Source organism: Cetorhinus maximus, chromosome 13 (assembly GCF_964194155.1).
Source record: "Cetorhinus maximus chromosome 13, sCetMax3.hap1.1, whole genome shotgun sequence".
NCBI classification, from domain to species: Eukaryota; Metazoa; Chordata; class Chondrichthyes; order Lamniformes; family Cetorhinidae; genus Cetorhinus; species Cetorhinus maximus.
Genome location: NC_135891.1, coordinates 26,715,757 through 26,738,392, shown reverse-complemented (window position 1 = coordinate 26,738,392; position 22,636 = coordinate 26,715,757). Strand labels below are relative to the sequence as shown.

At 40.0% G+C, this 22,636-nt stretch overlaps 1 protein-coding gene and 1 pseudogene across 1 annotated transcript in view; one reads left to right on the top strand and one right to left on the bottom strand.

Annotated features, from left to right (window-relative positions):
- The window catches only part of LOC144689127 (polycomb group protein ASXL1-like), a 77,291-nt gene that overhangs the window by 43,674 nt on the left and 10,981 nt on the right, over nt 1–22,636 (top strand). Inside the window, exons 5-8 of the mRNA XM_078556266.1 lie at nt 12,037–12,078; nt 13,048–13,168; nt 13,890–13,996; nt 21,390–21,507. Of these exons, the coding sequence (XP_078412392.1) occupies nt 12,037–12,078; nt 13,048–13,168; nt 13,890–13,996; nt 21,390–21,507 (388 nt within the window). The remainder of the gene's footprint in view (nt 1–12,036; nt 12,079–13,047; nt 13,169–13,889; nt 13,997–21,389; nt 21,508–22,636) is intronic.
- Nucleotides 17,377–17,701, bottom strand: LOC144689161 (COP9 signalosome complex subunit 9 pseudogene; annotated as a pseudogene).

Sequence of the window (22,636 nt, the reverse complement as noted above, 5' to 3'; positions counted from 1 at the left end):
TTTAAAAAAAATCCCAAGTTAGCATCCAGATGATGCCAAATCCTTCCATTTTGTAAAAGAAAACTTCAGTCTTGAGAGATATGAATCTAACAATGTGGTGTGGAATTAGAAGCCAAATCAAATAATGGATGGGCTATCTAATAAGTAGAAGATGCTATTCATATAAAGAAGGAACAGAGTGGGAGAGAAGACCTCATTTTGGGAGAATGCCTACTTTGAAAGAAAAACATTTGAAAGGCTGAATCATTGGCTACAGTATAGAGATAGCTATGTGAAAGGAAATATAGGCTTATATGAAAATGGTCATAGTTATCGCATATGATTGCAAGTTGTTTAGATGCACCAAATACGAGAACTACCCTTGAAATCCAAGGAGAAACGACTACTGGTTAGCAAAGATTTAAGAGCATAGTTCTATCAAGAGCATCAGCTCGGCAACAAGATGTAGTGAAATAAGCATGATGAAACTGCATTTGTCACATCTCTGTAGAGGATCGAGTATTTGGACAGGAGTCCATTTGAACTAATCATTGGCCTCAACTTTGAGGCATAACTTTTGAAGAGCAATATATTGGCTTTTTACATGGTCTGTTGAAGAGAATATGGTATTCCGTCGAATGGCATGTGCATGTTTTGTGGAATGCTACTGTTGCTGGTTGTGACCCATTGGTTTCTGTGATACCTTTAACTTAATAAGCAACCTCCTGCCACATGCTGAGCTGTAAATGACTTGGTTAAGGTGACCAAACCAAAGAGTTGAATATTTGAAACGAAGAAGATAATGATGTGATTTATCTGGATTTTCTAAAGGCTTTAGATGAGGCGCCCCACAATAGACTAATAAATAAGGTTAGAAGGCGGAGTTGGGACAAGTGACAGAATGGATTGCTAGTTGGCTTAAAGATCGAAAGCAGAGAGTGGAGTAAAGGGTAGTTATATCTGGTGGGAAGTGGTGTCCCACAGGATCACTGCTGTTCACAATTAAGGTTAACCATTTGGACTTTGGATTCAAAAATGCAATTTCCACTTTTGTGGATGACACCAAATTGGTTGTGGTTAGTCAATATTGAGGAGGACTGCAGCAAATTATGGGAGGACAATAATAAACTTGCAGAATGGAGAAATAATTGGCAAATGAAATTCAACATACATAATTGTGAGGTGGTACATTCTGGTAGGAAGCATAGGGAGGTCACACGTTACCTGGAATGAGAGAGTCTAGGTGGCGTTAGAGGAACAAAGGGATCTCAATACAAATACACCAGTAATTAAAAGTTACGCCACATGTTAGCAAGGCCATAGTGGATTTATAGAGGGATGGAATTGAACAGTAGGAAAGTTATGCTAAACCTGTATCGAACCTTGGTTAGAGTACTGTGTGCAGTTCTGGTTGCCACATTATAAAAAGAATACAGAGGCACTGGAGAAAAGGTTTACAAGGATGATACCAGAAATGCTTGGGTATACATATCAGGCTGGGTCTCTTCTCTCTTTTAAAAAAAAAGAAGCCTAAGAGGTGACCTAATAGAGGTTTTTAAAATTGAAGGTTTTGATAGAATGGCTGCAGAGAGAATGTTTCCTTTTATGGAGAGCATAATAACGAGAGGCCATAAATATTAGATAGTCACCAAGAAATCCAATTTGGAATTCGAAAGAAACTTCTTTACGCAAAGAGTGGTAAGAACTCACTACCACAGAGAGTGGTTGAAGCAAATAGGATAGATACATTTAAGGGGAAGCTAGATGAGTATTTGAGGGAGAAAGAAGTAGATGATTATAATAGATTTAGATGAGGAAAGATGGGAGGAAGCTCAAGTGCAGCATAAACACCAGTGTGGTCTGGTTGGGCTGAACAGCCTGTTTCTGTGTTGTGTCTCCTGTGTAACCCTATGTAAGTAATTGGCAGTCTATCTAAGTGGGTTGGTGATGTCATGACCAATTGGTTGTGATAGTAGCTGATTAATCACTACAGAAGCTAAAAAAAAGCATTCCCTTCTCCTCGCTACCCCAATTCAGTTGTCTACCTCAAGTGGTTTTTGAAATAGGAATCGACCATTGTTTGCGTGTGTTAATTAATACTATTATACATAAAGTATAACACTTGAAGAGGAGTAGAATGAGGTATTGTAATGCATGCTGTTTCCCTCACTAAGTTGCCATGTTCTGAGATCACTCATCCCACTGTTTGACTGGAATGTTATATGATAAAGCAGCATGGGTCCACTCTCCAATCTTAGTTTGCTACCCCTCCCGGTGTGGAAATGTCTGCTTGCTGAAAGCCAAGTTTAGATTTTTGTGGTGCAATGATTTTAAAAAACTGTCTTTCACATTATAGTAGTAGTGAGTTACTAGGGAAAAGATAAGTTTTGTTTTGCCACTGGTATCCTATTTAGTATTTACTATGACATGTTTGTTTTCTGAGAACTAATGGGACTAAAGGCTGACAAATCCCCTGCCCTTGATGGCCTGCATCCTTTGGGCTTTAAAGGAAGTGGCTGCAGAGACGGTGGATGAATTGTAATCTTCCAAAATTTCTTAGAGTTTGCAAAGATCCCAATGGAATGGAAAACTGCAAATGTACCACTATTCAAGAAAGGAGGGAGACAGAAAGCAGTAAACTATAGGCCAGGTAATCTAACATCTGTCATCAGGAAAATGCTAGAGTCCATTATTAAAGAGGTAGTAACAGGGCATTTAGAAAGTCATAATACAACCAGTCAGAGTCGACATGGGTTTGTGAAAGGAAAGTTGTGTTTGACAAATTTATTAGAGTATTTTGAGGACGTAACAAGTAGGATGGATAAAGGGAAACAGTAGATGTAGTGTATTTGAATTTCCAAAAGGCATTTGATACGTGCCACATAAAAGGTTACTGCGCAAGATAAAAGCTCATGGTTTGGGGGTGATGTATTAGCATGGATAGAGGATTGGCTAACTAACAGGAAACTGAGAGTTGGGATAAATGGGTCATTTTCAGGTTTACAAACTGTAACTAGTGGAGTGCCTCAGGGATCCATGCTGGGACCTCAACTATTGGCAATCTATATTGACTTGGATGAAGGGACTGGGCTGTATTGTAGCCAAATTTGCTGCTGATGCAAAGATAGGTAAAGAAGAAACTTGTAAGGAGGATACAAAGAATCTGCAAAGGGGTATAGATAGCTTAAGTGAGAGGGGGAAAAAATTGGCAGATGGAGTATAATGTGGGAAAATGTGAGGTTGTCCACTTTGGCGGGATGAATAGAAAAGCAGGATATTATTTAAATAAAGAGACCACAATGCTGCAGTACAGGGGGCTCTGAATGCCTTCGTATATGAATCACAAAAAGTTAACAAGCAAGTACAGCAAGTAATTAGGAAGACAAATAGAATGTTGTAATTTATTGTGAGGGGGATGGTGTATAAAAGTTGGGAAGTCTTGCCACAGCTGTATTGATGAGGCTGCACCTGGAGTGCTGTGTACAGCTTTGTTCTCTTAAGAAAGGATTTACTTGTATTAGAGGCAGTTCAGAGAAGGTTGACTAGGCTGATTCCTGGGATGAAGGGGTTGTGTTGTGAGGAAAGGTTGTGCAGGTTGGGCCTATATTCATGGGCATTTAGAAGAATGAGAGCTGATCTTATTGACACACAAGATTCTGAGAGTGCTTGACAGGGTAAATGCTGGGAGGGTGTTTCTTCTCATGAGGGAATCTTGAACTGGGGGACACAGTTTAAAAATAAGGGGTCACCCATTTAAGACTGAGATGAGGAGGAATTTCTTCTCTCAGTGGGTTGTTAGCTTTTGGAATACTGTCTTCCCGAGAAACTGGGTTACTGAATATATTCTACGCTGAGATAGACAGATTTTTGATCGACAAACCTTATGGGGGGCAGGCAGGAAAAGTGGAGTTATGGCTACAGTCGGATCAGCCACAACCTTATTGAATGGCGGAACAGGCTCGATGGGCCAAATGGCTTTTTCATGCTCCTATTTCTCATTTTTATGAATTTGCATAATAATTGTTCATTATTATTAACGCTATAATTGCTAGCTACATCATATGTCAGGTAAAATAATGTCTTGCGAGTGCAGAATCTGGGAGTTCCTGGACACCAGTGTGATCCAGGGCAAACACGTCTGTAGTAATTGCCGTGGCTCAAGGAGCTTTGGCTCAGAGTCATTGAGCTGGAGGCTGAGCTGCAGACACTATGATCCATTAAGGAGGGGAAAGTTACCTGGACACCTTGTTCCAGGAGGTGGTCATGCCCTTAGGATGGGTCTTCTGATTTGGTCCACAGTCAGGGACAGGAGGGTATGACTGTATATGAGGCAGGTAAAGGGATCAAGAAGATAGAAGTGGAAGAGCCTCAGTCCTTGCAATTGTCCAACAGGTTCAAGGTTCTTGCAGCTTGTGGGGACGAAAGTGGAGGCTGCAGGGTGATGAGTGAACTGACCATGGTACCATGGTAGAGGAAGCTATTCAAGTGCGGGTGGGTTAACAGGAATGCAGTGGTGGTAGAGGACTGTATTGGCATGGGATTTGGCACAGCCAAGAGCGAGAGTCCAGAAGGCTGTGTTGCCTGCCTGGTGCCAGGGTTCGGGACATTTGCTTGGGGCTGGAGAGGAATTTGCAGTGGGACTGAGAGAATCCAGTGGTTGTGGTCCGCGTAGGTACTAATGACATAGGTAGGATTAGGAAAGAGTTTCGGCATAGGGAGTACGCGCAGCTAAGAGCTAAAACAAAAAGCAGAACCTCAAAAGTAATGATCTCTGGATTTTTACCTGATTCACGAGCAAATTTGCGTAGGGTAAATCAGATTAGAGAATTAAATGTGTGGCTCAAAGATTGGTGTAGGAGAAATGGGTTTTGATTCATGGGGCACTGGCACTAGTACTGAGGAAAGCAGGAACTGTAGCAATGGGACTGTCTTCACCTGAACTGTGCTGGGACCAATGTTCTGGCAAGTTGCAAAACTAGGCTGAGAAACTAAATAGTGGGAGCAAGGGATCAAGTAAGGCTAAATGTGATAAATTCAAGAGAACAAGGCAAGAGGACAGGGTAGCAATAAGGAAAATGATAAACAGTGTGTGGCAGGAAGGGACGGAGCTTACAAGCTTGAGTGAGCCAGCAGATAAGGCTAGAGGTTGTGAAAAATGTAAAAAGACAGAACTAAAAGCTCTGTGTCTTTGCATAGAATTTGCAACAAAATGGATGAACTGACAGCTCAAAATGAAATAAATATGTAGCATCTGAGAGCATTTACCGAGATATGGCTGCAAGATGACAAAGGCTGGGACCTGAATATTCAAGTGTACATGACATTTAGGAAGGACAAGAAGCTAGGAAAAAGTGGAGGGTAGCTTTGTTAATTAAGGGTGGAGATCTGGAGATCAAGATGTAGATTCAGTTTGGGTAGAGATGAGAAATAGTAAAGATAAGTCACTTGTGGGAATGGTTTATAGGCCCCCTAACAGCCACCATACTGTAGGACTGGGTATACAGGAAGAAATAATCAGGGCTTAAGAGAAAGTTGCAACAATTATCATGGGTGATTTTAATCTACATATAGATTGGACAAGTCAGATTAGCAAAGTTAGTGTGGGAGTTGAGTTCATAGTGTTTTTGGGACAGTTTCTTAGAAGCACCTAGAGCCAATCGAAGAGGAAGCTATTCTGGATCTGGATTAATTAATGACATCATAGTAAAGGTGCCCCTAGGTAACAGTGATCATAACCTGATTGAATTTCACATTCAGTTTGAGGAAGAAGACAGTGGGTCTAAGACTAATGTTTTAAACTTAAATAAGGGCAGTTATGAGGGTAGACAGCTGGCTAAAATGAGCTGGGAAATTAGGTTAAGGGATCGGTCAGTAGAGATGCAGTGGCAGTTATTTAAGGGGGTATTTCATTACACTCGACAAAAATACATTCCAGTGAGAAAGAAATACCCTAGGGATAGGACACCATCCGTGGCTAACTACGGAAGTTAAAGGTAATATCAAATTGAAAGAAAAAGTGTACAGCTCTGTGAAGATTAATGGCAGGTCAGAAGATTGGAAAGAATATTAAAAAACTGCAAAAAATAACTAAAAGTATAATGAGCGAGAATTTGGAGTCTGAGTGAAAGCAAGTTAGAAATATTAAAAACAGTAAGAATTTCTACAGGTATTCAAAGAGGAAAAGAGTAAGTAAAGTGAGTGTTGCTCCTCCAGAGAGAGAACCTGGGGAAATAATAATGGAAAATAAGGAAATGGTGGATGACTTGAACAGATCTTTTGCATCAGCCTTCACTGTAGATGACACAAATAATATGCCAGTATGTATCGATGAGAAAGGGAGGGAGGAACTCAATACTCTTCTTCTGGTGATTGAACTACAAGCTGACGAGTCCCCAAGTCCTAATGGACTTCATCCTAAGGTCTGAAAAGCAGTGGCTGCTGAGATAGTAGATGCGATGGTTCTAATTTTCCAAAATTACTCAGATTCTGGAAAGGTCCCATTAGATTGGAAAATAGTGAATCTAACTCCTCTATTCAAGAAAGAAGGGAGACAAAAGAAATTAGAGGCCAATTAGCTTAACGTATGTCATAGAGAAGATGCTGCAATCTATTATTAGGAACGGTATAGCATGGCACTTAGAAAATTTCAATGCAATCAAGCAGGTTCAACATGGTTTTGTGAAAGGAAAATTGTGTTTGACTAATTTGAGTTCTTTGAGCAAATAACAAACAATATGGATAAAGGATAACTTGTGGATGGAGTGTACTTGAATTTCCAGAAAGCATTTGATAAGGTACCACATCAAAGGTTACCCTGCGGAATAACAGTTCATGGTGTAGGGGATAACATATTAGCATGGATAGCGAATTGGTAAGCCAACAGGAAACAGTCGGCATAAATGGGTCATTTTTGAGTTGGCAATATGTAACAAATGGAGTGTCACAGGGATCAGTGCTGGGGCCTCAACAATTTACAATCTACATCAATGACTTGGATGAAGAGGCCAAATGTTTGGTTGTTAAATTTGCTGATGAGACAAAGTTAGGTAGGAAAGTAATTTTTGAAGAGGACATTAGGAGTTTGCAAAGGGCTATAGATAGATTAAGTGAATGGATAAAAATTTGGCAGATGGAATATAACATGTCCACTTTGGCAGGAAGAATAGAAAAGCAGCAGATTATTTAAATGGAGAAAGATTGCAGAATTCTGAAGTACAGAGTGATCTGGGTGTCCTGGTACTTGAATCACAAAAAGTTACTATGTAGGTAAAGCATGTGCTGAGGAACGCGAATGGAATGGAATATAAAAGTAGGAATGTTATGTTGCAGTTGTGCAGGGCGGTGGTGAGACCACATCTAGAGTACTGTGTATGGTTTTGGCCTTTTATTTAAGTAAGAACATAATTGCATTAGAAGCAGTTCAGAGAAGGTTCACTCGACTGATTCCTGGGGTGGTGGGAGAGGATATCTTATGAGCGAGGTTGGACAGACTGGGCTTGTATCTATTGAAATTTAGAAGAATGAGAAATGATTTTATTGAAACATTAGACCCTGAGGGTCTTGACAGGGTGGATGCTGAAAGGATGTTTCCCCTTGTGGGAGAGACTAGAATTAGGGGATACAGTTTAAAAATAAGGGATCTCCCATTTAAGATGAGATGAGGAGAAATGTTTTCCTGAGGATTGTGAGTCTGGAACTCCTTTCCAGAGAGCAGTGGAGGTAGGGTCATTGAATATTTTTAAGGCAGAGGTAGATACATTCTTGGCTAACAAGGGAGTTGAAGGGTACAGGGGATAGCTAGGAAAGTGGAGCTGAAGCCACAATCAGATCGCCATGATCTTATTGAATAGCTTACTCCTCCAACTTTGTATGTTTGTATGTACACAAACTTCACAGTTGAGCTGTTCCATCTAAAAGACAGTCACTGATAATTAATTCAGTAGTGTTCATAATATGTAACAATTGGTGTTTATTTTCCAAGAATTAAAAAAAGGCTTGTAATTATGAAGACTGTAATTGGATTACAAAGCACTATTAAAATTTGAGCTTTGCTGCAGTAACTATGACATCAGACACCCTCGTGCAAATCTCCTTGTATGTGTCATCTGTTCCCCGTGTATTTTATTTATATCTTTGAAATCCACTTAAGAGGACATGTAATGCATGATTTTACATCATAATCCTTTACATTTTAAATTTACAGTAAGATGAAAACTGCTGTAAATGTGAAATTGTGCTTACTCTTGCATTGTCAGTTATTGGGCAGGGATTGGAATTGCTGGTGGTTATGTTTCCAAAACTGTTCTATTTGTTGATATTGTATCACCCATAAGTCAGCCTTTTGGTTATAGTTTTGGGCCAATAATCTAAAAATAGTGACCTCAATAAGTTGCCATGGCAAGTTTTAGTTTGTTTATGGGATGAGAGAGTTGCTGGCAAAGCTAGCATTTATTGCCTATCCCTAATAGCTCTTGTGAAGTGGTGAGCCACCTTCTTGAATTGCTGCAGTCCACATGATGTAGGTAGATCCAGAGTGCTGTTAGGGATTCTTAATTGACTTTTCTGTGGTAATTTGTAGCACTGATTAGCTAACTAGGCCACTTTAGAGGGCAGTCAAGAGTCAACCACATTGCTGAGAGCCTGGGCTCACATGTAGGTTCAAAATGGGTAAGGATGGCAGATTTCCCTCCCTGAATGGGAATGAATCAGATAGATTTTATGACAATCCAGTAGTTTATCTTTGCCCCCAATCCCACCACTGGCCTTAATAAAGGTAGGCTGATGACAATAACAAGAATAGTTTGTCTTTGCCCCAATCCCACCACTGGCTTTAATAAAGGTGGCCTGACAAGAATGTTACAATGTTAATGTGTTGACACCAAATCAATGAAAAAGCAAATACGATTCTAATCATTAATCATTGGGCATAGTGGAAATAATTGCATTACATTCCACCTAGAAGTAGTATAAATTACACAGAGCCCCCGAACCACTCTTCAAAGCAAGAGGTTTCCAGCAATTACAATAATTTGGGACCATGAACTAACAAGTTCTCTACTTGTGCCCTCAACAATTGTGTGGGGAATTAGAGTACAGTTTCTACTGTGCACATATGTGATACAGCAGCACACCTTCCCAGCCTCCTAACTTTTTAGTGACAGTATTGGATTTTGTTCTTTCTGTTTGAGTTTCTGGGGTGGGGCAAGCAGCCATCTGTTGTCTGCTCCCCCCAGTTCACGTTCTGTTGATTGATAACCTGTAAGATGGAGGGTTTCCCTTTGGAAAGTCTGGATAGGATAATCAACTCTCCAGGATTGTCCAGGAGTCTACAGGAATTAACCCTACTTGCCAAAAATGAGGGATATGTTGCAGAACTGGAGGCAGTGTAGATGTGAAGACCTTAAACACATTCCCCACCTGGGAGATACTAGCTGACGGCAGGAAAATGGCGACATCACCTGTCATCGTGGACCACCATGGCGATCAGTGTCTATTGCGGCTTGGCAATAGGAACCAACACAAAGCAACAACCCACGACACTTGATTACCACTTCACACGGCACTTGTGACAGAATCTGCTTCTCACAGATTGGCTTCTTTAGCCATCAGCAGACGTGCACCATGTGAAGCTACCCCTTCTCCAACCGATTTGATTTTCTGCATGTTCACCATTTTACTCAGATGGAAGGCTGCAGCCGCTGCTGACTAAGGCAGTGTAGAGAAGAGTCTGGTAGCTAAAGTAAAAATCTAAGTTATGAGGAAAAACTGGAGAAACTTGTCATTCCTGCCTGGGAAAGAGATGCTAAAGTAATATAGAAGAATCTAAATTTATAATATTTTTCTTGACTATTGGGAAGTTCTTCATACAAAAAATGATCACATGCAATGGCCTTACAAATAGTGTAATTGCAAATATTGGAATTGTATTTGGTGCTGTATTAATTGTGTCTGGCCTTTCTGGATGAATAAATTAAGATGGGTTTCGTTATCTGTAACTATCTTGTGATCTTGTGGATCTTAATTGGATTTAGAAAAACAAGAAGTTTTAATTTTTCCATTGTAGCAAAGCATCATCATGATGTTCTCGGATGCGCTGCAGCCAGTGTTCCTTTCTGTCACTTAATAGATTTGGTACAAGCATTTAGAAGGTGTGAATGATGTTCATTGTGGTTATCTTTAACTTGCTGCAACTTGTTTTTTCCCCCTAACATTCAGATTTTTCCTGCTGTGCTCCATTTGCTTTCTTTACTTGAGGTACAGCGATATTCTCCCTTACATTTTTTGCACTCTTAAGGGTTGATGTTTATTTATTGGTTCCAAATGAACCTTCCCTGTGTTGGAGTGTCATATTGAAGTTTCACTTGTCAATCCTGGAAACTGGGGTTTTGGTTCTGTAAACTGGGACTCCTGCTTCTTACCTTTTCTGTTTTTGTTCCCTTTTATCATTCATCTAGGGGTGTTCCTGCTTTGTAGCACAACCCACTCATTATTATGTTATCATTCAGCCTCTTGATTTTGATTGGGAGTTACTCTGTTGTTGAAACCTTTAATGTTAACACAAAGAGGCCATTCGGCCTATCAGGCCTGAGCCAATGTTTTTCTTCGTAGGGCAGCCAGCTTTATTCAATTCCCTTGCACCTCATTTCTGTTTATTTTGCCATTTCTTTTCAAGAAAGTAACTCCACATCAAAAGAATCCATGGACTCTGATTCAGTCATACCTGTGTCTGGATTTTTTTCCTCTTATTCTCACCTCACCCCACTCCCAATTCTCTCTATGCTTTTAATTGTGTGTCCTTTAGTTGACATGTTGGTGACCAGTTAAAACGGTTCATTGCTATTTACCATATAGCATTTTGTCACCTTGGCGGCTACCATCATATCACTCTTTTTCTGCTTTAGCGAAATAGCCCTAATTGCCGAGTCTCTCTCCATAAATTGTAACCCTTTCCTGGTAACAATAACGAAAACAACTTGCATTTATATAGCGCATTTAATGTAGAGAAACGTCCCAAGGCAGGCGTAATTAGAAATGAAAGAATGCAGAGCCAAAGGAGCTATTAGGAGAGAGAGCCTCAAGCTTGGGCAAAGGGGTGAAATTTAAGGAGGGCCTTAAAGGAATCCTTCTGAATCTATTTGTGACTTTTTCCTTTGCTTTTATGTCCTTCCTGTTATTGGTTGCCTAAAATTGTGCATAGTACTTCAGCTGCAGTCTTACAAGTTCAATATTACCTCCTTCAGTTTCTGAAGGACAAAGTAGTACCACAAACAATAACTCTAATAAGTAATTAATTTATAATGAAATTGCTAACAGCAACCAAATACAAGTAATTATTTATACTTGTGTAGAAGTCACCACTCTTTCAAAAATAATATTAATGGCTTTGAGTTAGAAAGTTGAGCATATAACAGTAGTCGATTTCTTATCATTGTTTATTACTCTTGGCTTTCCCTTGTTTAATGTTCTTTGTAGTTAGGTTGAATCTTGTTTCCTGGATGGATTGGTCACCTAGTGGAACTGTAATTGCTTCTCAGCTTTCCAGTTATGCCAGCAGATGTCTACATTGCTTCTGCGGTGAATTGGAAATGTGTCCTGTACCTGCTTTGAAGAGTTGTATTTAGGTTTCATGTTTGCAAGATGGCATTCTTGTATCCAGCAGCTGAGAATATCTGTGGTGAAACGTCATGGACATAAACATTGACTCTTTCCCTCCCCACGGATGACCTGCTGAGTGTTTTAGCTTTTTCTGTTTTTATTTCAGATTCCCAGCATCCACAGTATTTTGTATTTGTGTTTGTACCTGAGAATATTGTTCAACCCAATGCACAAAAGTATTTGATATTGCTTGCATGAATAAAATTCAATATCCTATGTAATTATGATGGTGAATTTTTAAAATTAAAATATTTTTATTCACAGATTTGTGGTAAATTATACATAATTTATAGCTTTGATTCCAAGTAGATTCCAAACTTTGTTTCAGGGGGAGCAAATGTATTAACTTTGTTAAAAAATTTTAACATATCTGACAAACAATACATTTTAACATGCTTTCAGAAAGATACACTGCCTGGAGCACCTCACGCTCAACTTTTAAAGGTGCAAGTACTAATTTAAGACTTTCTTTTGTTGCTAATGTAGGTCAGTTATGTTCTTTTCTCTCTCCCTCCCCAACACCTTTCCCTCCATTGAGGAGGTAACCAGTAAACCTGCTCCCTGCCTGTACTTCTAAATGAACATACATACATACGAATTATGTGTGTTCAGGAATAGGTTGTTTGGCCCCTTGAGCCTGCTCTGCCATTTAATAAGATAATGGCTGATCTGATTCTCAGTTCTACTTACTTGCCTATCCTCTATACCCTTTGGATTCCCATGTCAATCAAGAATCTTTATAATTCAGCCTAAAAATATTCACTGACCATTCCTCCACTGCGCTCTAGGGAAGAAATTCCACAAACTAACTACCCTCAGAGAAAAAACTTCTCACCTTAAATGGCAGACCCCTTATTTTTAAGTTGTGTCCCTTGTTTCTAGTCTCTCCCATAAGGGGAAACGTCCTCTCAGTACCCACCCATTAAGTTCAGTTTATTAAATTAGTGAAATAACCATTAATCTTACAAAAGCAGCTGGGGCTTCTTAAGTTTTCATTTGCTCTGTAAAAATAAAATTCCCAATCTTTAGTTTGGCTGCATTTCTGAAGCAAGGTGCAAAGTTTGTATGGAGGGAATTGCTTTTGCACGAACCTAATGATGAAGAAATGGAAGGAAATATGGATGGAATAATGTCAATTTTCCCATCGTAGTTAAGTATGGATTTTTTATCAGAGGAATTGTCAGAAATGCATATATTCATACATTGTTACAGAAATGACACATACGCTTGAAAATATGCTATTCAAAATAGTTAAACTTTTTTGTTAACATAAAATACTGAAGGTAACAATTCTTTAATAGTAAGCTTTTTCATGCAACATTTTACTCATTCCCATCTTCAAGAATTTATAGCATAATTGCTATGTTTATTCTTCAGAGAATAATTTGTTGAAAAAAAATTCTATTCATTCAGAAAGATGCACTATTATGGCCCAAAAACATGCCCATTGGCGATGGTGAAGGTTATGACGATGGACCTGACTTGGAGAGCTGCGACTCTAATGAAACCAGTACCACGGGCGAGGAAAATGATGGTACGTGATAGTTAACGTGAAGCATATAGACTTTTGCTTAAAACCATAAAAGCCTAAAGCAATAATCATCATATGCCAATTATGGCATAAATTTAGATAGGATTATCTGCTTATGAAGTCCATGAGGAGTCATCAGTTGGAAAATTGCCATGAAGGGATTGAGAGAAGTGATCAGGAGAAATGATTTTATAATGAGATTGTTAGAACATGGAAACCTTTGCCAGAGGGAGTTGAGGTGGGAAACTGTGTGCCTTTTAAGAGAAAATTGGTTAAATATTTAAAGAAGAGGAAGGTACAGGACTACTGGGCAGTAAGGCTGTGAGCTGGTTTTATCATTTAAACTATAAATTTACCCACCATTTCTTTTAACATGAACTGGAGAATGACTTCACAAATGCCTGAAGGGGAAATACAGATATTCAAGGCATAAAACAGGTGGTGCATTTCTGAAGGTGTCCTGGGCCCATAAAAAAGTTAAAATGTTTACACTATTAAAATGCAACTTGGTGAATTTTAAGCCATTTTATAATTTGCAATTGATATATTTTAAATGTTTAAAAACAAGGAAAGCTGAAATCGGTTTTAAAACCATGTGGAATGTTGTCTTGAAATTTAGCTGCATCTATGAATGCTAATTGCCAGTATTGATGAAACACAGTGTATATGACGAATAAGAGAGGGGGGAGCATTCTAAGCACTCTCTTCTTTACTCCATAATTAGCGTCACCGGTGTCTGATGAGAGTTCCTCAAATGCGTCATGTTCCACTGATATTCAAGGCAAACAGGTGTCCCCTGGCAAGCAGAACAGCCACAAAGCAACCCAGCAGGTAAGTGAGGTCCTTTGATAAATTTGCACTGCAGCAGAAACAATTCACAACCTATCAATTTTAGAAACTATTTAGAACATGGAGTTTTATCTAAATTCTTTCAGGCAGTAGTATTTGATATTCATCAATAGATTTTACACTGATGTACGAGTGCTTAAAAATTGAAATGTAAGCTGGCACTGAGCCTTGATTGCTTGTAAGGCTTTCTGGTTTCCTCCCCAGAGCCGTGTTGCTTAGCAGCATTACATTTTAGCAGTATTAGCGATTGTTGCATAGCTGCACTGGATCTGAAAGAGCTATTAGAGTTACTGAAGAGTTGGACTGTGTTTTTCTATCTAATGACAATGAAATGGATTTAATGTTTTTCCAGATGCAGAACCCCGCAAGTTACAGGTGCTGTCTTGAATGTTTTGTCCGAAGGGGTGATTTAATTCTTTTGATATTTAACATGCAGGGTACTCAAACTGGATTGCCATCTGACTAAAGATATTACACACTTCCAAATAAAAATAAATGTAAAGATTTGTGAAAGAATCATTAGAAGTCAGATCGTTGGGTGGCTGTTATGCTGAAGTATTCTCCAGAGCAATTCTACACTATATCCATATACAATAATGCTTTTAGGTTACAATAGAACAGACATTTTTTTAGAAAACTAAATTCATTCTCTGGGTGTGAGCATTGCTGAAAAAGCCAACATTTATTGCTCATCATTAGTTTCCCTTGAGAACATGATGTACTATCTTGAACTGCCACAGCTTGTGTGGTTGAAGGCGCTTTCACAATGTTGTTTGATAAGGAATTTCAGGATTTAGATCCAGCATTGTGTTATATGATTAAACTTATTGGAGTAGGGCAACCAATGGGTTAACTGCTATTAATTAGTTTGAGTCTTTGGGATATTCGTTTTACTAAGTCACGAGCATTAAGCCATTGCTGATATGGAAACTTATTGGGGAATGGGTAAGAAAACTGTATGCTAACTTTGTTGTGATTTATTCCTTTGTAAATCTAATTTACATGAAGTGTCATCCAGTGGGGCAATTTGCACATTAAAATCAAGATGAGTGTTGGGTGCTTTGAATTGGAAATAAGTTGTGCCTATAGATCTACACATTGGCTGTTGAAAAACCAAGATTGTTATAATAAAATGCTGCATTTAGACATCCTGAATATATTTCACAAAGCATTAGCAGTAGGGAAAAATGATACTTTGTTTTAAATATTTTTTTCTGGATGGTCTGGAGTAATTTTCTTTGTTTTAATTGGTTCAGTCATGTTCTGATGTATCATTATAATTAGCACAGGACTGTTTGGGCTCCTTATTGCAAATTAAATGATCCATAGAATGGTTACAGCACAGAAGGAGGCTATTCTGCCCCTCATTTTCGTGTCTGCTCTCTGCAAGAGCAACTCAGCTGGTTCTGCTTCTCCCTGTAACCGTGCAAAGCAAGACCTGTGTAGACTGTTGCGATTGTAAAAAGAACAAAACTTGCATTCATACAATTCCTTATTATGTCTGTATCAGTATTGGTATGTATCAATCAGAAGTATGCCAAGTTTCAGACTATTCCCTTGGATCTGCAGGTATTTGTCCGATTAGCTACTAGATTTAGTCCAGTAGTCAATGGCAGAATAGTCGAATGGCTGAACAGCCAATATAATAGCTTTTTCATTGAAGCTGTGAGTTCATTCTTATCTTTTTTTACCAGCTTACTTAAGTATGATGCAACCTATTAGAAATCCCAAACTGTACAGTGAATAACCTTGAAGTGTAGTTAATAATGTGGAGCATAGGACAATGGGGCAGAGTGCCTGATTCAGTACTATAAATTCTGTGCTGCCTAGTGTGATAGCCAGGGGCATGGACTAGTAATCCAGAGAACAGGAGCTCCACTACCACTCGGGTTGTGGGAATTAAAAACTGGCATTAGGAAAAGTGGCCTTGAAGTTTTTGAATTTTTTTTTGACAAAACAAACTAGAAATTGAACTCCCCCTAAAGTGGCCTTGCAAACCACTCAGTTGTAGCACCACCTTTTTCAGGGCAGCTATGGCTGGGCAGTAAATTCTGCCTTTGCCAGTAACACCCACATCCTGAAAATTATTTTTTTTACAACAAGCCATTTTATGTACAGCCAAATCCCACAGGGAAATGAAAAGATAATGTCCAGTTGTGCTTTTGGATGAGGGAGCTATGTTGGCCATAATAATGTACATCTGGAATTTTAGTTATTGTATAATTGAAGAAACAACCCATATTCCATCCTTACTCTCTCTCTCCCTCTCACTCACATATATTAAATCTTTGGGAGAGTCTTTGGTTTTATTCATGTCCTTGGTCAGGGTTGAAAAGCAGTTTGTGTTTTGGTTGTTCAAATGAAGTGCATTTTAGGATGGATTGATTGATGAGTTACATTTTCCATTAAAATGAAAGATTTAGGTGAGTTTGAATACAAAGTTTGACCTTCAGTTTCGAAGACCAGATTTCAACAGAAACTCATTCCTTCCCCATGGCAATTTCCTTCCAGACTTCCAGCATCCTAACCCCTAACCAAAACTGAACAGCCCACTTCTATTTCCTTCCCAAAACCCACAAACAGGACTGCTCCAGACTTCCAGCATCCTAACCCCTAACCAAAACTGAACAGCCCACTTCTATCTCCTTCCCAAAACCCACAAACAGGACTGCTCTGATATACATATTGGGCAGAATTTTCAGGTCGGTGGGTGGCCAGTTTATAGCCAGCCAGCGTGAAAAGCGCGCTGAAAGGCTCAGCGCTGCTCGGGTGGGGGCAGGAGGAGGGCGAGTGCTGAAGCCAGCAGCAGGCACGGGGGAGCACGGAAGGAAAGCCATAGCCTCCAGGGCTATGGGCCAAGCACTGGAAAGTCAGATTAGTGCAGTCAGATCTTCGTTGACTAGCGCGGACACGATGGGCTGAATGACCACCTTCTGTGCTGTAAACGTCTAAGCCTTTGAAAGCTCCCTGAAGGAAGAGAGCTGCCTCGGGGACCCGACGAATTTAAATCAGTAAAAACAATGTAAAATCAGGAAAAAAGGTCTACGGACAGAATGAGATGTCTCAACATACGGATGATTTTTTCAAAGCATTTTAACCTTTTTTTTAATTAACCACGGGAACCTCATCCTGCCCTTGGATGAGTTTTCCTCAAAAATGCAAAGGCTGCCTGGCCAATTTGCCCACCCACCAACCATAATTTTTTTTGTAACATTTTACTTTAATAAAATAAATTCATAATTTTAAAAAGACAAAAAAATTAACATGGCGACCATACATAAGTCTATGCATGTTTGTAAGATGTGGACTCCGCTGGAAAATGTCCTGCTTTGTGCATTTGTCCGTAGATCATTAGCAGCAGTCCTTCTAAGATGTTAACCATTCTTTTCCCTCCTCCTCATTTGAAAATGTATAGTGGTTCAGATGGTGAAGTATGGACAACAAATCACTGATTATCAGCATTGTCAAAGAGGTCTCCAAAATCATTAAAGAAATCTGCATGGACTGCTTTTTCATTAGCTGCAAGATCCATTAGAAGTCCTGAACTTCCTCCTGCCTCATCCAAATCCACGAATAGCCCCACACCGTCTGGGAACATCTCGCCCACCGCCGGCTTCATTGTGACTGGAATTTTCTGTCCCAGACCGTTGCCTGTTTCCGAGTCCCGGACTCAAAAACAGGCAGAACTTCTGGACGGGCGGCAAAAAAACCGCTGTTAATTGCTACTTTAATGGCCTTAATAGGCTTCATAATTGTTGGCGAGCGCGCTGCTGACTCACGCACGCAGCCACCAACTGAAATATCGCAAAATGATGGGACGCTCGCCCAACGTCATTTCGCGCTTGAGCGTGTTGGGCACGTGCCTGCACGCTGAGCGAAAAATCCTACCCATTGAACTGATTTCTTCCTATCTTGACTCTTTTTCTCCCCTTGTCCAGTCTCTTCCCACCTACATACATGACTTTTCTAATGCCCTCTGGCACTAGCAGTTTCCTGGCGCTATCTGTCTCCTCTCCACCATGGACGTCCAATCTTTTTACAACACGTTCCCTCACCAGCTTCTTTCTTGAACAGAGATCCAGCCAGTACTCATCCATCACTACGCTCCTCTGCCTGGCTGAACTTGTCCTTCAACTCCCCTCATTTCCTCCAAATTGCTATATATTTACATGGGTCCTAGAAATGCCTGCCTTTTTGTGGAATATGTGAAGCATTATTTGTTCTAGACCAGGCTTGTCCAACCTTCTCACTTGGGGAGCCTAAGTTTTCATTTTTTCTCACTCAAGGGGCTAATGAGCAAATTTCAGAAAGATCTGGTCTGGCACAATATTAAATTTGAATTTCAAATTAAAGTTGAGGTATGAAGAAAAGAAAGAATTTGCTGAGCAAAAATAAAGCAATGTCAAGCAATAAAATAATAGTTTAAAAAGCGTAATTAATAAAGATCACCATTAAAGTGAGAGAGGGACCTGGTTTGTTTGTCTGGCTCACTCCCAATTTCTTGATTTTCACTCATCCTCAATGACTGAGAGTGGGTGTGATTGGGTCTGGCTCAGTAGCCAGACCCAATCACAGTGAGACTACGAGTCAGCCGGACAGACACACGCACACACTTCCCACACTCACGCACTCTCCCTCCCTCTCTCTCCCCTCACTCACTCACTCTCTCTCCCCCACACTCACATTCTCCCTCACTCACTCTTCCCCACAATCCCTCACACCCTTTCCTCCTCCTCCCCCTCGCACTCCCTCTCCCTCCCTCCCTCGCCCGCTCGCTCTCTCTCCTTCGCATGCGCGCTCTCGCTCTCTCTCCCCCTCTCTCCCCCTCTCGCGCTCCCTCCCTCACTTAGATAGCCCCACCCTCCAAACTTCTCTTTCTGGTACATTAATTACTGTATCAATGGCTTTTCCTGCTCTGGCCTTGGCCTGGAAAATTTCATTGACTTTGCATCCTTTCCACCCTTCTCTTGCCTTTACATGGTCTATTTCCAACTCTTTCCTTCTCTTCCTTGATTTCTCTTCTCCATTTTGAGGTTATCAACCAACATTTGCTTTAAGCCCATTGACTTCTATACATCGGTTATACGTTCTCACACCTCACTTCACGTAAGGGTCCTCTTACATTCTCCCAATTTCTCCTTCTCTGACACATATGTTCTCGCAATGCAACCCTCCATGCTAATGTTTCCAATATGTTCCTTTTCCTCAGTTGAGGATTCCCCACACTCCCCTTCACAGTACTGTGGTTGTCAATGCCTTCAACCACGTCTGTTCTATTTCGCACACTTCTGCTCTCACCATCTCTTTTCCGTACCTGAACCACAATAGAGCTGCCCTCCCCTTTCAGCATTCCAAAGCGATTGTTCAGACCATGATACTCTGATCCGCTCCTCCGGCATCGCCCCTTTCCATAGCACCTTTCCATGCAAATGCAGGCGATGCAACACCTGCACTTTTTTTTACCTCCTCCCTTCCCCAAACAGTCTGAAATTACATAGCAAGGGCAGTTAGGGATGGGCAACAAATGTTGGCCTTGCCAGTGATGTCCACATCCTATGAAAGAATTTTAAAAATCCTTTCCTTTGTCATTTTAATTTCTTCTGCTCTCCAGCCTATCACAGACCTTCTCTTTTGATCTTTTTTTCACCCTCTGCCCCTGCACCCTCACTTGCTCAAAAGCTATTATATTTCTGATTTTTCCCAGTTCAGACAAAAGGTCACAGATCTGAAACATTAATGTTTCTCTCTCCACAGATGCTCCCAGACCTGTTGAGCATTTCCAGCATTTTCTGTTTTTATATCAGCAGAAACTTATCTGCCCCTTCCACTTCAATGAAAAGCACACAGTTGTTTCTAAATCTCCTTTTAAAATTCATCTCATCACTTATCAATTATCTGGAATAATTTTCAACTTAAAACTATACTGCATAAACAGCATACTTCTATCCAATTGTTGCAGAAAATAAAAATTCCGTTCATATTTGTTTATCTTTGCATCAATGGATGAAGTGCATCATCTTATAGGAACCTTGGGCAGTCACATTTTGTTCCCATCACAAGTTGATGGGATAAATGGAGCGCTTGCAGTTGCATCGTTTCATTACCAGCTATAACTGAGGTTAGGAATAATACTGTTTTTGGGCCAGGATGAGAGTGTTAACCATTAAGAGATCTGAAATTGATGGTTGGTCATTTTGAGATGTCCAAGCTCCTTGCTTTGTGGGTCACATAGCTGCATTACCATGGAGCCTTGGGAGTCATGTTAAAATGTTTAAATCTATGGTTCTGATAACTTGTCTGAGAATTGAGTAAGGTTTAACCACTATTATGGCAACAGCACTTTTTCCTGAAAAAAAGCCTTCTGTAAGCCTCTCAGCTCTCAAGTTTAAATCCGACAAACCAAGTATGAAATGTAATTTCACATAGGAAGTTGCATGGGTTTTGAGTTCCAAATAGCCAGGTCTTCAGTTGCACGTGACCCATGACTGTTTGGACATCCTTTGTGTAATGTGGGAAATTGTTAGTGCTTTTTGTTAGATTGGTGCAACATGAAAGTGTAGTTATTTGATCTTGTTCTTATTGGTCTTGTTTTCCCTCTCTTAACTAAAAATTCGTTCTGGGAAATGCAGTAAAATCTGGATGAAGGCACACCTTATTCAAGTGTTGAACTTGTGTGCTACTCTTGTTAATTCTAATTATTTAACAGTAGGATCAACACAACATTTAATGTAAACAATAGATCTGGAATCCTGTCCTGCCTGGCCTGAAATAGATTATGACTAACTGGCAAAGAGAATTTCCCTCCCTTTGGTCTAGAATCAAATTTATGCTACTTTCCAAGCTAAAGTTATAGCATAAATGCAACTTGGAGATACAACATTACTGTAGAACTGTGTGACTTAGTTTGGCTCAGTGGTTGCATTCTTGCCTCTGAGTCAGAAGATAGCGGGATCAAAACCCACTCCAGAGCATTTGAGCACATAATGTAAACTGACTTATTCATGTAGTTGTGAGGAAATACTGCATTGTTGTCTTTTAAGTGAAATGTTAGACCAAGGCCTCATCTGCCCTCCTTGAATGTAAAAGATCCTGTGGCACTATTCAAATAGAAAAAGAACTTCCAGTATGTCCTGGTTAACATTCATCCCTTACTCAGCAGGATCAAAGCGCTATATCTGATAATTTATTTCTTGCTGTTTGTGGGATTTTGGTTTATGTGAAATGGTGTCAGTGTTTCCTTACTTTACAACTGTGAGCATGCTTATAAATGACTTTGTTGCCTTTGCACATTGAGATTGTGAAAGGTACAGTTGTAAATCAAGCTAGTTCTTGGACTTTAAAATTTTGTACCTAAACTCTTTGTCTTATGTAACAGCCTGTGAAGCAGCAGCCAAAAAAGAAGATTGGAGTTCCAGTGATGATGAGCAAATCCATTCCAAGAGTTGTACTGACACCATTGAAAGTAAATGGCGAGCATGTGGAGTCTGCTTCAGGTATGATGCAGAAAGTTCTGTTTTAATCTGCACCTTCTCGCCACATAATCCTTATTATGTAGACCCTTTAAAGCAGTTTTGCATGGCAAGTTTCCTTATAAAAAAGCATTTGCAAGAGTGAGCAGAAATGGAGCATAGAATTGAAGTAGTGGCGTAGAACCACTGCTACAAGAATGAACAAATATTAAGAGCTATAGTGGAGTTTATGATTGAGTACAGGTATTTTTACAATCTAAAGCAAATGGGTTTTAAAAAAAATGTCTTGGCTTTTGTAGACATAATGGAAGATGGAAAGGAGGCATGAACTGATTGTCACCATAGGAGTAAGGGGGAGGGGAAATTGGAAGAATTTGTTTTAAGCAGAGGGTTATTGGAAAATGGAATGCTTTGCCAACTGTGACTATTGAAGCCAGTACTATAACATTCATTAAAAAGCAATTGGATAAGTGTTTGAAAAGGAATCATATAAAAGCAAAAGAATGTGGAATTTAATTATAGCAGACAAAGGGCATTTAACTTGAGTAAACAACTCCAGCTGAAGACCTAGCATCAGCACAGGCATTTGAGATTGAAAAGTCATCTGTGCCATAAAATTGCTTTCTGCGAGTGTTTCAGTGTCAACCATCATGCAACTACAATAACGGTGTGATTTCCTTTTAGTGCTCAATTGTTCTCAGCTTGAGATAGGTTGTTCTTTAAAAACATTAATGAAAGTCCTCTAAGCCTCTTTATGTCATATAGGTTTTTTGTATTCTTTCAAAGGATGTGGGTGTTGCTGGCAAGGCCAGCGTTTATTGCTCACCCCAAATGGTCCTTGAAAAGTTGGTGGTGAGCTGCCTCCTTGAACTGCAGCAGTTCATGTAGTGGAGGTACACCCACAGTGCTGTTCGGAAGGGGGTTCTAGGATTTTGACCCAGCCACAGTGAAGGAATGGGGATATAGTTCCAAGTCAGCAAGGTGTGGGACTTGGAGGGGAATTGGTAGGTGTTGAGGCTCTCATGCATATGCTGCCCTTGTCCTTCTAGATGGTAGTAGCAGTTGTGGGTTTGCAAAGTGCTGTTGAAGGAGCCTTGGTGAGTTGCTGCTGTGCACCTTGTGGATGGTACACACTGCTGCTATGGTGCGTCTT